The sequence below is a fragment of the Pithys albifrons genome, chromosome 17 (assembly GCF_047495875.1).
Source record: "Pithys albifrons albifrons isolate INPA30051 chromosome 17, PitAlb_v1, whole genome shotgun sequence".
In the NCBI taxonomy this organism is placed as follows: Eukaryota; Metazoa; Chordata; class Aves; order Passeriformes; family Thamnophilidae; genus Pithys; species Pithys albifrons.
In genome coordinates this window covers 1,066,328-1,083,744 of record NC_092474.1, presented here as the reverse complement: position 1 = coordinate 1,083,744, position 17,417 = coordinate 1,066,328, and the positions used below count along the sequence as shown (strand labels likewise).

The 17,417-nt window shown below is 44.7% G+C and overlaps 1 protein-coding gene across 8 annotated transcripts in view; it reads left to right on the top strand.

Annotated features, from left to right (window-relative positions):
* The window catches only part of ARVCF (ARVCF delta catenin family member), a 246,142-nt gene that overhangs the window by 160,879 nt on the left and 67,846 nt on the right, over window positions 1–17,417 (top strand). For all 8 annotated transcript variants that reach the window (XM_071572446.1, XM_071572447.1, XM_071572445.1 and 5 more), the window contains 2 exons: window positions 5,978–6,588; window positions 14,433–14,932. In XM_071572446.1, coding sequence (XP_071428547.1) covers window positions 5,978–6,588; window positions 14,433–14,932 — 1,111 coding nt within the window. The remainder of the gene's footprint in view (window positions 1–5,977; window positions 6,589–14,432; window positions 14,933–17,417) is intronic.

Below are 17,417 nucleotides of genomic sequence, written 5' to 3'. Positions count from 1 at the left end.
GAAGGCTCTACTGGACAGTGTCAGTCACAATCTCCAGCATATTTGTCTTGCAAAGAAAGTGGCAGCACGAGATAATTCCTCTGACAGTGCCAATGACACAGGACAAGTTTTTTTAAGAGCCAAAAAGACCAGAGATGTTTTCTAAATGTGTTCTTTCCTTGCTGGATAACTTAAGTGGGCTTAGTCAAAACCTAGTGCAATTTAGGATGCATTTTTGGATTCTCCAAAAGGAAATTGTTGCTTAATTTTCCTAATTGTGTGAATCTCTGGCTTGCTGGAGAGCAATGCCTCTGAAATCCTCCCTCCTGAAATGCTGTTCAGGAAAGGCTGTGAGTGTGAGTGCTGCTGTTCTTCACTCCCTCTTCCTTCCCCCGTTGTTTCAAACCCATAATTTATAGAGGTTATTCTTTTCAATAGTGTATTAAGTAAACAACCTCAATCTAGAAGCATTGACAGTTTAGCTGTGCTTTTCCTGTAGCAATGAAGCAGGGAGAAGGCGTAATAGAATTTAGTATTTGACATATTTTAAATAGAGAACATCTGCCTTTTCAAAATGAGATACTTCTGAGTAATTTTCCTCTACCTGTTACTCTCTTAGTAAGTCCCTACATAACATTCACTGCTCAAAAGATGTAGCAGATAATACTTCATTTCAACTTTATAACATCTCTGGAAGCCAAATACCTTTCAAGCTGAAACAGTGAAAGGCACCTTGGGCAGAGACTGCCACTTTTTTGCTGGCTGGAGCACTGCCAGCTGTTAAAGGGAGCCCAGTGTAAGTGGCTCAAGAGAACCCAGTAAAGCAAATTAGATGAGTATGTGCATGTCTTAATGTTGGCTTTTTTCTTGCTTCAGGCACTTTTTATTTTTCTTGTTGAAATGCTAAAAGGTTGGAGAGATTTAGGTCACTGTTCCTCATTGAAATTGATGTCTTACTGTAACAAAATGTGAGATCAGTCTGTGTACAAAGTTGTTTAATTTGCAGTCCATCCATTCTCTGTGTGCTTTCCAATGCTCAGCGAGTCCATGTCTCTCCCAGTGATGCTGAACTGCTGCTCCCCTTCCTGCCCCTGTGATGGGGGAGTGTTTGTGACCAAACCTGCTGGGTGTGGTGGGGCAGGAACCCTGCAGGGCAGTGCTCTGAAACTTCGGGGGAAATTCAGAGGCACCAGGGCATGGAGCACGAATGGATTCCAGCCCAAGTCGAGAGCCCTTTCAGCATGTGAAACATGAAGCTTAAAATTGAAGAGGATAAATCTGAGCTGTTGTTTTGGAAAGCTGCAGGGTGGGGTTTGCACAGCATTTAATAGAAAGGTAATAACTTCAACCTGCCTGGGCTGATGAAGTTTTACAGCCTGTAGCTCAAAAATAAGCTCTCAGAGATGTCAGAATGCTCATCTTATCTGATTTTTGGTTTCTGACAGTGTTTCAACAAAATTTTTAGCCCTGTCAGCTTTTATAATGCATTTTATTTATTTTTAAAAAAGCAAAAGACTACCAATCTCAAAACCAAAATGGAAGGCAGAATTATAGGTCCTGGTTAAGATGACTGCATTTGGCCATGGTAACCCAGCTGAAATCCCTGCTCTGTCTTTACTCCTGTGTGACTGAGCACTGTGAGGGATCTGCTTGTACCAAATGCATCCAGTCAATGCAATTGCTGGATAGTTCCGTGTTTGTTCTGCCGTCCTTCGTGACAAACAGAAGGCTGAGGGACAGAAAACTACAGAAGCTGTTCTGTTGGCAAAATGGATTTCCAGAAATGGAAATACTGAAAACATTATCAAGGGGCATGCAAGGGAATTAGTTAGTAAAATAATTGCAGTCTTGGGGGGAGAGCAGGGGTAAGGTCAGTAAACCTGAAGTGTGCTCAGTCTGGGCTGGGGGAGCAGCACTGAAACACTGACTGGAATATTGCAGGATTTTGGTTGCAGAGGGCCTGGATAAGTAGGTAGATAATAACTTTTCCTTTTTATACTGTAGTTGAAATGTTACTATCTTTACAGGGAATAAAATATTGCAGATACATTTTCAGCATCCTCAGACAGCCTCTTCATAAGGAGGTGCTCCAGAGCTTTCATCTGGTACTCAGAGATTGGAGCTTTGAAACAACTGAGCATCTTTGGTTTGTCATTGGGCTAAAAAACCTTTTTGAACAGGTTTTCTTTAGAGATGGAAGGTAAACAGAGGAGGTCAAATTACACTTTCTCAGAGTATCTTGTATCTAAAATTTTACTGGAGCTTATCTGTAGTGAGGAGTTCATGCTAACAAATATTTCTCAATATTGGGTGCATTTGGAGGATCAGGTGTCTCTCAGATAAGAGTCTGCTGGGGCTCCATTTGGAAGAGCTTCATTCTCTGGTTAATGCATCAGTATTAAGGAAACCACAGACATGTTGGGAGAGAAGACTGCTATGCTGTGAGCTGCTCAGGTCTGCCTGTGTTCCTTTAAGAAACAGAAATGAAACATTCCCTTGAGTGGGATTTCCCGAAATATCAACGTTTGGTTTGTTGATTGGGTTTCTTTCTTTGCTTGGAAACCTCATAAATGGACCTTCTTCTATGTACTGGCTAATTGCTTCCAAAAAGCTTCCCTTTATTGTCCTGTCAGCAACAAAGTGTGTTTATCACATGATAAATCTTCTGTCTCAGTGCCTGTCCCTGACAAATGAGGCATGAGTGCAAATACTCCCTCTCTCCAAATCTGTTTGATTGCCCCACCACAACCCCTTCAGCATTACTGAATGCTTTTATGCTGGGAGAAATGTGTGCTTTAATGCTTGAGTGAAATGTTCCTTTTTATGTGTCTGACAAGGGGGTTTTGATTGTCCTCATTCTTTCCATTTGGTGGTAGGTGCAGCATTGAGAAAATAAGAGGTGAAACTGTGCTAATGTTGCAAACTTGTTCTTGCATGTGCTGGCTGATGCCAAGGGTGGGTTTTTAACTGGCCACAGCCATTGGAAGCTTGTCTGTGCTAGTCTTGGAGACAGGAAAATAAGGCAAATTGGGGAAAAAAATGCAAAATAATACCTTGTGTTCTGTGCTGGGAATTTAATATAGTAATAAAAGAAAAAAAATCTCTGTAAATACTCTGTAAAGTGCCAGAGCATGGTGAAAAACTCATTAAGTGTGACTGATAGGTCACACATTGTCTCAGAATTGATTTTCAGTGACCTGAAATTCTGCTTTGTCTTTCTCACACACATGTACCACTATTGGAGATAATTGTCCTGGCTGCAACATTTCTGTGTTGTGTTACCTCATCCTGCTTGCCAGTGACATTGATTCTCCAAAAAAGAATAAAAATGAGCCAAAATGTCCAGGGATCCTGCAGGTCAAGGCTTGTTGCTTCTGCCATGCTGTGGCTGCAGCCAGATGAGGTGTGTTGGGTGCTTAGTACTGCCTGATCTTAGCAAGGTGATGAAAGTGCCATGTGGCAAACTGCAGACATGGCCCCTCCTGTCTCAGGACACGGTGCTTGGAGTTGTATTTGTTGGAGAGCACTGAAAGGAGAAGCTTTGGGACGTTCTGCGAGGGCACTGCTTGGCATTTACAAAGTGCCTTGTTCCCTCCTGGGTGAGGGATCCCTTCCTGAGTCATCAAATTGTTGATGTGCTGCCTTAATTCCCGTTATTCCCATTCCTGGGTCCCAAATCCAAGCACACAAAGGCCTGGCCCTTCTCAGCCAGTTTGGTCACAGCTTTGCAAACTCACATATTTCAGGCCTGAGAAATGTCGCCTTCTCTGCTCTTTGCAGATCACTTATGAACACACTACTTTGAATAAAACTCTTGTTTCAGACTTGAGTAGGGGAACTCTGAGCTGTGTTGCTTTGTGTGTATCCTCTTCACAAAGAGCTGCTGTAAACTCTGCCAGCTCTTTTTCTCCTCTCAGCACTGAGTCTATAAATGCCACGACAGTGGCCACACTGAGTGGAAAGGAGTATTGTGTGCACATAACAAGCAAAAACCCCTCTTGCATTCTATGTCATGAAATAAATGTTTCATTTCTAGTTTCCCTTGTAGTTACTAAAATTGTGCTTTTTGAAAAAGGGAGAAAATATTCAGAGGCATGGAAGGGATCATCATTCCTGATGTTTACTGCTGAGGAAATCCCTTAGGGTTGAGGAGGAAGGTTCTTGGAGCTCTGGCTCAGATTGGGTACCAGGGTCATGGTGGTACCTGGCTGGGCTGTGTTCAGCATCGTGTTGCTGTTAATTATGCTGCTGGTGGAGAGCCATTTGTGCTGCTTTCAGTCTTGTAGGATTTCATTACTTCATTACCTTGAAGTATCATTTGCTGACAGATGTCTCTAGGAACAGAAATGCTGTTTGGGTGAATTTTTTTTCTGTTTAGGGTTTCTGTGTGAAAACATCTGTCTAGAGGACATGTCTGGAGCCACTTCAAGAGATGTACTCTAATTATTTTGTTTTGCAGCAGCTTGGCTTATCTGTTGCCAATCTAAATGTTTAAATTGGAGGCTATAGGTCAAAACATCTATTTGGGTTCCAGAGCCACTGAGCAATCCAAGGTTACACATTATAGTTGTCATTTCTCTTGATGTGTGCGTTTCCTTCTCAGGCTTACATAAAGAAAGGTGTCGTTTGCTGATGTCTGTTTACATCTGTGATACTTAAAACACCCAAAATATCTCTTAGCCATTTTCTTCCATGTTCCTGCCCTGCTGTGTGCAATGCTGTCAGGTGGGTTGATTCTCCCTCGGGTTTGTGGCTGTGCTGCTTTGGTGTTGTTTGCTTGTTTTCTTTCCCAGTGAGCTGAAAGTCAGCATTTACCAGGGTTAGGGTAACTTTTCAGAGGTTAAAGTAACTTTATCAGGGTTAGGGCTACCAAGGATAGATTGGCCTCTGCTGAACTTTGTATTCCCTCCAAAAGAGCTTTTGCTGGTCAGTCTGGGACACAGTACAGAGGTTGATGGACCCCAGATACCAACCCAAACAGAAGGCCCTTTGCTGGTTTGTAATAATAGTGGCTTTTGTCCAGCACTGTCTTAAGCAGAATTAGCAGACCTTTCCCACGAAGGGCAGAACATTCTTGCAAAAGCTTGAGGAGTCCTTGTCCTTACCCTTTAGTAAAAAGCCCTGAAAACAAGGGCCCTCCAAACACAAAACCACTTTTTGTCAGTTGTGTTGAAATGAAATGTGATTCATGGAAAAAAAGATAGAGATGTATTTGTGTACAGATTTTTCTTTAATGTTTTAAACAAGCTTGTCTAGCCCAGTGTGTTTTTCCAGGTAGCTGCAGTTGCAAAATCTAGTGCTAATGTTCTTTATTGCAGAATTGTTAGTCACCAAAACAGTGGAATGACAACAACTACCTGTTGGGCTTGTATGGTGATTGTTGGATATAAGCATATCTTAAAAGAGAAAAGCAGGGATGTTGTCCAGAATCTTGAAGCCCAGAACGTTTCTGTTTGAGATCATGGTTTCCTAAATACTACTGCCACATTTGAGCTCCATCCAGTCACACAGGGATGCAAACTTGATGTAGATCAGGCAGGAGCATATAACTGTTTCTGTCAAGCTAGAGAATGGCTGGTGGTATTTATGCTAGTTGTGGGAAGGTAGGCTGTGGCTTCTCAACATCATAAAGTCTTCTTTAGGGCAGATGTCTCCTGAAAACATGTTGGGCAAATTGGAACTGGTATGATGACTTTGTCCTGCTTCCATGCACTGTCACATATCTGCAGTGGGGTTGATTTGATAGTAAAAGCCCAGAGTGCACTTAAGTGTAGCTCTAAATACGTCTTTCAGCTTTTTGTGGAATTATTTTTCCACTATTCAATCCTAAAGTGAACAGGTGAGCTCATGAGTGCACCAGAGCTTCCATTCAACAGGCCTGGCACTGGAGTTGGCTTCGTGGTGCTCTTTGCCCGTTTTACTCTTCCAGCTCCCTGTGTGTGTTACCACATCATGCAGCGAGGAGAACATTAACATATGTCCCCCTGCCTCTTCACAGGTCACCAAGATGGTCAAGACAGTCACCACCAGGACAGTGCGCCAGGTGCCCCTGGGGCCTGACGGGCTGCCCTCCATGGACGGCTCGTCCCCCATGGGCAGCTACACGGATTCCATCGACAGGAGGTACATGAAGAACGGCGAGCGCTACATCACCCCCCAGGCCTCCTCCACCCTGACCAGGTCCTACAACAGCTACAACGATTCCTCCTACCCTGAGAGCCACGAGGGCCAGTACCGCCCCTACCTCGGCCACGATGGCTACGGAGACCTCTCCGACAACTACGGCAGCTTGTCCCGCGGCGTCAACTACCGCCCGCGCTACGCCTTCGTGCCCGGGAGCGCCTACCGGCCCGACGAGGGCAGCTTCACTTTGCCAAGCAGGAGGGACAACTACGGCCCCGTTGCCCAGCCCCAGGTGCCGGTGGGCAGCAGCGCGGACCTGAACCGCTCCCAGCCCGAGCGCTTCCAGCCGGAGCCCTACGGCCTGGAGGACGACAACCGCAGCCTCGGCGTGGACGACGAGGGGTACGAGCTGGATCCTGATTACTCCACCGTGAACCGGAGGACGTCTGCAGGTGTGCCAGAGAGAGGGAGACCTCACAAAGGAAGGTAAGCCCCGCTTGTTCTTGGCAGTGCTAATCGAAGCTGGTTTGCTTATTTGATCATGTGCAGTCAAACTGTTAATGATCTGGTAAGGTCTGGAATTGCCTGACAGAGAAACAGGCCCATAAATTACTGCAAACCACACCTGAAATACACAAGAGAGTGAGGGTGGGGCTCAGGAACCCCTTCTCTCTGTTTCTGGGCTGCTTAGTTCAGGTTGAATTTAGAAAAAAGGATGATCTTCTAGAAGAGAACTGTTAGCTTTTTTTCCTTTTCTTAAAAAAAGACTTGTGACTGCATTGTGTTGTCCCACAGCCATCTCACACTAGCAAGGTGAAAGGAGGAACTTGTCATCTGTGAGACTTCTGACAGGTGTGGTTGTGTGCACATCTGTCAGACAAAACTTTGGAACAGCTGCTGAGTTCACAGAGGAGCTGATCCCTGGTGCTGAGGGGGTGCCTTGCTGTATTAAAGCTGTCCTGGGAGGTGTTGGACAGCCTGTGCTATCCAGGGATCCCCGTGCTATCCACAGATCCTGTGCTATCCAGGGCTCCCCGTGCTAACCACGGCTCCCCGTGCTATCCACAGATCCTGTGCTATCCACGGCTCCCCGTGCTATCCAGGGCTCCCCGTGCTATCCAGGGCTCCCCGTGCTATCCAGGGCTCCCCGTGCTATCCAGGGCTCCCCGTGCTGTCCCCGGCTCCCCGTGCTATCCACGGCTCCCCGTGCTATCCACGGCTCCCCGTGCTATCCAGGGCTCCCCGTGCTGTCCCCGGCTCCCCGTGCTATCCACGGCTCCCCGTGCTATCCACGGCTCCCCGTGCTATCCAGGGCTCCCCGTGCTGTCCCCGGCTCCCCGTGCTATCCACGGCTCCCCGTGCTATCCAGGGCTCCCCGTGCTGTCCCCGGCTCCCCGTGCTATCCACGGCTCCCCGTGCTATCCACGGCTCCCCGTGCTATCCAGGGCTCCCCGTGCTATCCAGGGCTCCCCGTGCTGTCCACGGCTCCCCGTGCTGTCCACGGCTCCCCGGGCTATCCAGAGATCCCTGTGCTATCCACGGCTGCCCGTGCTAACCACACACCCTCAGCTGCATGACCAGGCTGTGCAGAACCTCACAGATCTGCAAAGTGGATCATTTTTTGTCCTGTGCCTCTGTAAAGGGGAGATAAGACTATCCATGTTGCATTTAATGTAACTGAAGTGAGTCACAAATTCCTTCTAGTTCAGCCCAATTTCTAAGGAATGTATTTTATGCCATGTTTTCTGGTATTGGTTGTTCATGCCGAGTTCACAGCTATCTCCTCTTGCATTTGAGTAAGAAAACCCAACAAGCTTGGGAAAAGTCTTACTATTCAGCTGCAAGTCATCCTGTATGGACCTGAAAAACTTGTAATACTTTGTTTTCCAAGAGATGTACAAATTTTACGTGTGCCTGCACGAAGTCATGTCCTTGTGATTCGTGTTCTGATAGGAATTTAGTTCTCATTCTCTTCCTTTTAGTTTGAGTAGTTTCCAGAGCTGTAAAGAGAGTCTGGACCCACCTGCCTTCTGTGTGTGGAGACAGTCTTAGACTCAACACTTCTGACCTAAGGCTTTGCTGCATCTGCAGTTGTTGATAGTTGTCAGTGGGGTTTGTGTGGGCCTTTTTGCTGTCCTGGAGTGTTTCTGCTTGGAGGTGTGACATCATTCATGTGTTCATAACTCCCTTAGTGTTTCCAGAAGTTCCTTGTAAAGCTAAACAGAATCAAACACTTGGAAATTGTCATCTATATTTTAAAAAAAAACAACAAAACCAAAGGCAAAAACCCAGTGAAAAGACATCAGGGTGTTTCTGCCTTTAAGTCCCTTGTGATGTCTTTGATCTTGGAAACCACCCTGGAACCACCTCAGTGTTCTCTGGGGCTGAAGGGAATACCTGCCCCCAGTGGGTGCCAAAGGACTCACCAGTCTATCAACTGGAATTGGTGCTTCTCTGCAACTAAATGAGTTTACATTTCTTGTTAGAAACAGTCAGGCATCAATGATTTTAAATTTTTATTAAAATTTTTCAAACCATATGCAAGATGAATAATTAAATGTATTCTTAGAACCTACCATTTGCATTTTAAAAGTTTTTGGTGTTTTTTGTTTTTTTTTTTAACATCCCTTTGATTTATTGTTCCTTGCAGTTTGGATGGGACCAAGTCACAATTTTTCTATTACGTTTCTTTTGTTGTGAGGTTTTTTCCATATTTAATATGATCAAGAGGCTTTGACAAATAATTAGCCTGACTCTGGCAGCAAACTTTAGCTGTTGAGAACATAAGAAGCTTGTGTGAGGGTCTCTTTATAAGTAGTTACTTTTTGACATTTCAAAGAAACACTTGAACAGCTCAATAAACCTGCATTTCAGATATGCTGCTGATCTGCAAGAAACTAAAGACTACAAATAGTGCTTTGTACTGGGTGAGGGTAATTACTAATTTAGCATTCCTCTCTAGTTTTTTAAAAATAAGTTATTCCTGTGGAAATGATTCAGTGAATGTGATAAATTGATGGAATTTTTGATTTCAGGAAGTTTGTGTGTGTAGAGCAAGTTTAATAACAACTCTGTTAGATGTTCTACATCACACTGACTTGGAGCTCGGGCAGCTCATCATGCCACGGGCAGAACTCTTGGGTTGCCTGACTCACTGAGTTATTCTCCCATTTTCTTCCCAGGAGGTGCTGCCCTCAGTTGCTAATAGTTTAAAGTAGAATAAGAATCCTTCCTGTCCATTCCTGGTCTGAAGCTGTTGTGTCTGAGTGCAGGTTTCTCATCTCACTCTGTGGTGGTGACTCTGCCTCCCCAGCTGTGACTGGAGGGGATCCCTGTCCAGGGGATGACAAGTACAGGTTGTTCTTTCCATCCCTGGCCTGCTCCATTTGATCCCAGAGATAATAAATACCTGTTGTGCTTTCCTTCTGTCATCACCAGCCTCATTTTAAGCTACTGCTTATATTTCATTTTGGGCTGGGGGAAATGTGCCTCCTCCCAAACATCTGCAATTCCAGATAAATGCACAAAGGCAGATATTCCCTCTGTTGGCTCTTCAGTGCTTGTGGCTGGGTCTCTTTCTTGTGTTCCTTACATGGAGTCTCTGATGTCAGATAAATCACTTTCTGCAAGGGTACCTGCTACTTAATGTTCTTCCCCTCAGCGTGTGCTCTGGTTTGGTGCAAGTCAGGCTGCATAATAAATTGAGTGAGAGAAAGGCAGTTGGGGCATATAATACTGATTTAATATTACTCAAGTTTACTTATGAAGGTATTTACACACCTTAAATTGGGTTTATGCCCTTTTTTTCCTTCATTTGATGGGTTGCCTTTATTATATTAGGAGATGCTTTACTGTAGTTTTTGAAATACCCAGTCGTGTGGTGTTGGGAAATCCTTTATATACGGCCCTTTTTGAAAGAGAAACAGGAAGTACTGACACTTTTTATTCATAAAAAGCATCCCTACTATTACTTGAATATTTCTTAATTATTAAATTGCAGTTAACCCAAATGAGCTGGAAAAAACCAGCAAGTCATAATTCATGTTGTTTATTTAAATCATCTTCTGTTCAGCTTTTTCTTGCCTCTGTGGTAATTCCTTTCCAGAATGGGTCACTGCAGTTTGCAGGTGTATGAGTATTTCTGGCACCTCTTTTTTGCCAGGGTTACTGTTCCAGACAGGATGTAAATTTTTAATGTTGACTAAATCCGACAACAAAACAGTTTTTGCTGTTAAATTTTCTATGTCAAAACCCTGATCTAAGAGACTGAGATGATGTCTGGTGGTCACTTCATGGTCCAAATTACTGTTACCAGGAAATGAGCCAGATTTCAGATTCAGTAACTGTAACTGTAGGTCTGTCCTGGTTGTGTTGTGTACAGAGAATATGGGATCAGGTCCATGTCAGTCTCATTTTTCTTCTGGTGTCTTTTACTGAATCCAGAGTATTAAGGCTTGTATTGGAAGATAACCTGTCAGTCAGCACTTCTCACCTAAGTTCACTCATTCCAGGTGTATGTGGGAAGCACTGGGAGGTTGTTTAGTTTGGGTCAGAAGCACATGGACATGCCTGGGCAGGACAGGGCGAAGCAAACAACAGAGTTTGCAAAATGTTTGGGGGTTTTCTGAGTCTCTTCCTTGCATGAATTTGCTCTTGGTCTATTAATCTTGTGGTGGCAGAAGGCAGTTTGATGTGGCAGGTCAGGAGGAAACCTGAGCAGCTCCTGCATTGGCAGTTCTGAGGTGGTTCCGTCAAGGGGATTTCAGTGTTTTAACCATATGGCCCATAACTCAGAGTGGTCTCAGCAGGGAATTCTCTCTAGTTTTGAATCCTCCTGTGTATCCTCACAGGGAACAGAGCCTGGCAAAGGTAGACCCTCAGTTTTGCAAAGTCTTCACATTTCCCTCTTCAGTGTTTGGCTCAAAGCTCCTGCTGAAATCCCAGGCCTTTCTGGTCTTTATCAGACGCCAGCTGCAAACTGTGATGAATGTAACACTTGTATAAGTCGTTGGGGATTAAATGTTTAAGTCTTTCACCTGTTTACTCAGATCAGGCTGTGCTGAAGCCACAAGGAAGATGATAAATCCAGCAGCTCTCTCCCAGTTTTTATCTATGCTACAATATGTTTTGATCAACTCCCTGAGGCAGGTGATCAGTGAGACCCATGATTTCCTAAAAACTCAGCTGCCTTGCTGCAAACAGATGGAAGGCAAGATGCCTGCAGTCAGCAACTCTGGCATGCTCCCAGATCTCTTCAGTCCTGAGAGTACAGGGCTCCTGAGAGCAGAGGGCTCTGAATCTGCTGAAGCTCCTGTTAGTCCTGTTCAGTGTCCAGTGGCTTTTCCTCCCCTCCGGCATCGCTGCTCCAATGGCATGAAAGTGAAAAATGGCTTTTGGCCTACACCAATCTGACTCAAAAAGATGGTTTCTTTACTCTCTTTGTGTGTAAATGTGGTGGTGATCAGGGCTTGTTTAACTCCCTGACAGACACTTGCTTTTGACTTCTTTGCTCTTGGCCGTGCTGCCCTTCCCCGTCCTTGGAGCCCCCTGTTCTGGGAGGGGGCACAGGGGCTCTGGCAGTTCTGCCTTGTGCTGCCTCAGCAGTTGTTGTTCTCCTTTGCAAATGACCTGTTTTGCTCTGACTATTTCAGTATCTTTCTTTAATTATAGTATGGTTTGCTTGCAGTTATTTTTTTTGTTGGGGTTTTTCCCCTTTTTTTTAACCTTCTTCACTCTTGATCACTGTATTTACTCCTGTGACTCCTGATTTGCTGTGATACTTGTCTTTGCTGGGCTTTCTTACACAGCCCTTAAGTGATACCAGAATCTCAGAGCTTCTAGATAATGATTTGGGGTCTTCAGAAGGTCAAGTGTCCAGCTTTTTTCTTTGCTGCCACATAAAGTCATTGACTTTTGTTACTGGTGCATTAACCAGTGGCTCTTGACACTGTTTCATCCTCAGAGTTTTGTTGGACGTGACCTGTGTGGGCTTATTTCAGCAGTTGTGTTTTTTGTATTCATCCTTTCTCTACAGATACTTGAGAGACTCTGCCTTGGTGTGTTAGGTGTGCAATCTTATTTTTTCACTGAGGAGATGGCCCAGCAGAAGCAGGTTGATTTTGGCAGGAACAGGTGAAGGGTTCATGTAAGGATGGGACTGGATCAGTGTGCCAGCAGTTGAGCAAAGCCACTTGTGGTTCAGGGTGTGTTTCCTTGGGGATGCTTTGCTTCTGCTGTGGGATGGGGCCAGCACTCTGCCCTGGTGGGCTCTAAGCAGTGCTGCCCTTCCCATCACATCCTGTGGGATTCAGCCTCAGCCATCCCCAGCTGTCCATATCCACAGCACTCAGGAATGCAGCCTCTTCCCTGCAGCATGAAACGTGCTGCCTCTTCCCATGCCCCCTTCTGCCCCAGCTCTGGGTCCTGGGGAATTTCCTCAGGGATCATCAGAGCCTTTGGTGCATCAGTGACTCTCTATTGGAGCAGTGGAAGAAAAAACCCTTTTTAAAAAAACAACTTTGTTGGAATAAGTTGCAAGTTGGGTTGTGATCTACTTTTGTTTTCCTTTTTTTTGTTTGGTGGTTGATTCTTGACGTCAGGTGTTCACACTCATTTAATAACTAGTGATTGACAGTTTAAAAAAGTGGTTGTTGGTGGTGTAAGAGTTACGTGGTGCTCTCTCTTTTGTCATGACAGCATTGCAATTTAAAGTCCTAACTGAAGGTTTATTCTGCCAAATGAAATGCAACCAGGGAGCTTTGTGTGGCCCAGAGAAGAGGATACAGCACGAGGAAGATGGGCCCATCTGTGTGGTTCTGTTTGGAAGGCTTTATGGAAATAAAGCAAACAAACTGCATCCCAAGACAGTAATTATCTTTGTGTATTTGCACGGATGAGGATGAGAGAGAGACTTAATTGTGCAGGTGTAATTGAGGTGGTGCACAGTTGTCTTGTGGGCAGCTCATAGGACTGAGATGTGCTGAATTGCGAGTTACCAAGTCAAGCAAGCAACAGCTGTGCAGAGGGCAATGACTACAATGAATCTTCTGCTACTTTTGTTTTAGGCAGTCAGTAAGAACTTAATGTGAGGATGAGTTTGAGAAATGAGATTTTCTTGTAGTTTTAATGCTTGTCACAAATTTGCATTTTTGAACACAGAATTTTGCTTGAGGAGTAGCTAAAGGGTTTTGTTGTTCCTTCTGCCCTGTGAACATGCACGAAAGTAAATCTTTTCAGTGCTGTTACTTTCTTCTTGGAAGGATGGAAACAGCTTTGTTCTGTAACAGCAAATATGCCTGTCCAGGCTGTGTAAATTACTGTGTAGAGCAACTGCTGAATTATACACACACAAATAACTGCATCGATTAAAGGATTTCTTCAGATTCATTCTGGGTTTTGGAGACTTGCCCATTTTTATCCTTTCATTCAGTTTATGGTCTAGAACAGCAATTAAAGCAACTTAAAGTCAGTAGAGGTGCTTTTAACATTAAAAGCGTTAATTGTACAAGACTGAGTTCAGTCTCCACCTCCGGTTGCTCTTGTCCCCAGAGCCTGGTTTAATTACCAGTCCCTTTGGGGTAACAGCAGGCTCTGTTTTCTTTCTGAGTTCTAATGGTCTGTACTTGAGCACGACGTCAGGAATGGTTCAATAACATCACTCAGAGCTTCAGATGAAAGATTTTAAGAATCATTTTATAGCAATTAAAACCACTTGCTTGACTGAGCCGATTGCAATACTGAGACAGTGACAAACCTGTCCAGGGAAAACCAACAAGGTAAAAGGGTTGTGGTGGTTTGACAGAACATTACATGTAAAAAATTGGTTTGTGGTCACATTGATTAAGGATAGTGTAGACCACACTTGAGCATCAACACTGGAATGTATTGGAACTTCTCAGATGTGCTGAAAAGTGTGGTCTCTGCCCAGGCCTGGAATGCCTCTAATTAGAGTTTTGGTTTGTTGCAGAAGTAGAGGCATTAATGAAGATCAGTGTTTCCTCCTAAATGTAATCCAGTTCCATTTAATTGTTTTGCTAAGTGACCAAAGTGAAACCAATCTGTTTGGTGGCTTGCAGTTCCTGTCATCATTTTATTGCCAGCCAAACAAACACTGTGCTGGAGTCCCATCACTGCTGAGAACTCAACTGTGTTGAATTTTCAAGTTACTACAAATAAACTGTTGAGAATTGTAGATATGCTGCCACTGATGATGTTTGTGATGCTGAAAGCTTTGCTCGTGGCTGAAATCACCATTCTGATGGTTACAAAGAGTTCAAATGTGGTTTTTTCTTTTCCCCTTTTCTCTGTCTTGGGACCATTGTTTCCTGCAGGGGCTACGACGACCCCATCGAGACGGAGATGGTCGAGGAGAGGCTCCCGTACCTGCACGGTGGGTACGCGGCGCCGCTGGCGCAGCCGGAGCGGGGCAGCATGGCCAGCATCGACCGGCTGGGCAAGCGCTCGCCGTCCATCGACAGCATCCGCAAGGACCCGCGCTGGAGGGACCCCGACCTGCCCGAGGTCATCGCCATGCTCAGCCACCCCATCGACCCCGTCAAGTCCAACGCCGCCGCCTACTTGCAGCACCTGTGCTACGAGAACGACAAAATCAAAAAGGACGTGAGGCACCTCAAAGGGATCCCCATCCTGGTGGGGCTGCTGGATCACCCGAAGCCTGAGGTGCACCGGAAAGCCTGCGGTGCTCTCAGGAACATCTCCTATGGGAAGGATAACGAGAACAAAGTGGCCATAAAGAACTGTGATGGGATCCCCGCATTGATCCGACTGCTGCGGAAAACAAACGACATGGAAGTCAGAGAGCTAATCACAGGTCAGTGTCTGTGTTGTCTTTAATGAATTAGTCTTTGGGACGGTCCTGTCGGCTTCAGGAACCAGAATTTCTGGAGATTAGAGAACTGAAGGAGAATTTAGATCAGTGGTTGCAGCTCTTTCTTCAGCTGCACCATTTCTGTGGTGTGAGAGCGCCGAAGGCACCGGTGCCTGTCGGGAGGGGCCTGAGATTGTCTGTGTGTGTGGTGCACTCGGGTTTCCTGGCTGCTGAGAGATGGATGATGCTCTCTTGGATGTAGCAGGCAACTGCTTGTGGTTGGGTTGCTGGAGCTTAAATGAGTTATAGCAACTTCACTGACAGGTAATTTGTAGTGTGCTTGCCCTCAGCGTGTTGTAATCGTGAGGTAAGATATGCTAATCTAAATCTTTCCTTGTTAATCTCTTATAAAACAATCCTGCTGCCATGTCCCCCACTCCTTTATATTTATAGTGCAGGCAGAGTCTCCTCAGGAACACCTCCAGCCTGGTGCTGGGGATTCTCAGGCTGTATAGAGAGTTGCAGCACTTTTGAGCTGCAAAATTAAGGTTTTGGAGAGTGTGGGGTCTGCTGTTGAGATGCTCTGGACATGGAGTGGTTTGTTGTAATGATGGGAAAAAGGAGAATTGCATTTTACATTACTGAGTTCATGCACACTTTGAAGGGAGTTTTCAAACACTTGTAACTCTGTTATTTAACCTGTTTTTATTTGAACTCAGTCTTGGACATTTTCCAAAAAGAGTAATAAAGTCTTATGCCAAGTTTCAAAGTTCAGCCATTAAGTGGAAGAGGGTGGAAAAGTATGTCAGCTCTTTAAGTAAGGAGAAAGATATTGTTCTTCAGTCTCCCATAAATCATGAGGAGTGAAATGGATTTCCCTTTCTCTTCTCAGAAGCCGCAGGGGATGTTTGGATGGAGACCAGAGCAGTTCCAATGAATTTCAGTGCCAGAGTAGAATTTTTCAGAAAGCTTTGTGAGGGTGAAAATGGGTGCAGGGCTGAAACTGTGTAACTGCCTTACCAGTGCTGGATTCTGCAGGCAGACCTTACTGCAGAGATGGATTAAGCCATTAGAGGTAACATCATAATTCCCTAACTCCTCAAAAATTACAGTAGCTCTCTAAGTTTTTACTGGTAATCATAATTCTCTGAGATGAGCAGTGGCCTTGGGTGTTCCATCTGTTCTTCCCCAGCCATTACAGATATTTAGCAAACTAGGTCTAAATATACAGTGTTGAAACTAGCAGGGATATTTTCCCAGTGAGCTGGCAAAGGAGAGCTGTCTCTTTTGTCAGAGAACCTCCAAGTAGCACCTGCTGGTTGTGCTTGGATGGCTGTCTGTGCTCTCCCTCGTTACATGGGAGCTCTGCAGGTAATATTTATATTCCATTTGTTGTGCTCATTTACTGTGATGGCAGACTGACATTTATTTATTTATTTTGAATAAAGAATATCTGTTTATCTACTGTTCTAGTTTAATCAAAACTCATTTCTGGAGTGCTGAGAAGCAATAAATTTGTTTCCTTATATTCAAGAAAGGAGAAGCCAGTCTATAATTTACTCTGAAGGAATATGATTATAATGCTAAGTGGTAATCAGTCACTTCCGAGATGGAAAAAACAAACTGGATGTTTTTTGTTTTCACTATAAATGGCTATTGCTTTGATTTCCAGTTGATTAATTAGCTGTACAGTTCAAATGCATTTTATTTGGCAGTAGTTCTTGGAAATCAAATGTAGTAGTTTTATTCCACTTTTGTTTTTGTTATTTAGAGCTCTTTATTTCCTCTTACTGAAAAGCCCCAGGAATACTGAGGGCATTAACCTGAACAGATGTCCAGTAACAGACGATGTGCATGTAATCTCCACCTCACCAGGAATAATTTCCTTCCCCTTCTAGAGCTCTATCACCAGATCTGGTGTGAGACATTTGAGCATCAGTGTGGCAGAGCAGGGTGTTCCAGCAATGCCTGTGTGGCTGTGCTGTGCTCGCAGGCGTGTTCAGAGCTCCAGCTGATAATGTGGAATTGTCCGCTCGGAAAATGAGCTCCAAAAGGCAGCAGAGACCCAAGAGCCAGCCTGAAGGGCAAAGGGAGCCTTCAGGCAGGGCTGCAGCCTCAGAAATTCCCATCCCAGTTCCAATGTTCTGCTGGAAGCCCCCTCAGCTTCCTCTCTGGGGTGCTGTTCCAAACCAAACCCTGCCTTTGCCACCAAAGCTTTGCATTCTGTCTGGGGTGAAATCTCTGGGGACCTCATCAACAATTCAGTGACAGGAAAAGGGGGAAATACAACAGCATTCAGGATTTGCTTGTTTATTTCTGTTAACGGGCTACAAATTGAAGTTCACTGTGACCCATTGACTTTTCTGTGGTTTAATATTTCTTTAACTTCCTACTGGCTGCGTTTCAGAAGCTGCATAGTCATCATCAGCTGGTCATCCCAGATGGGATAACTGATAAAATAATCTTGCTTTCCAGAGAGATTTCAGTA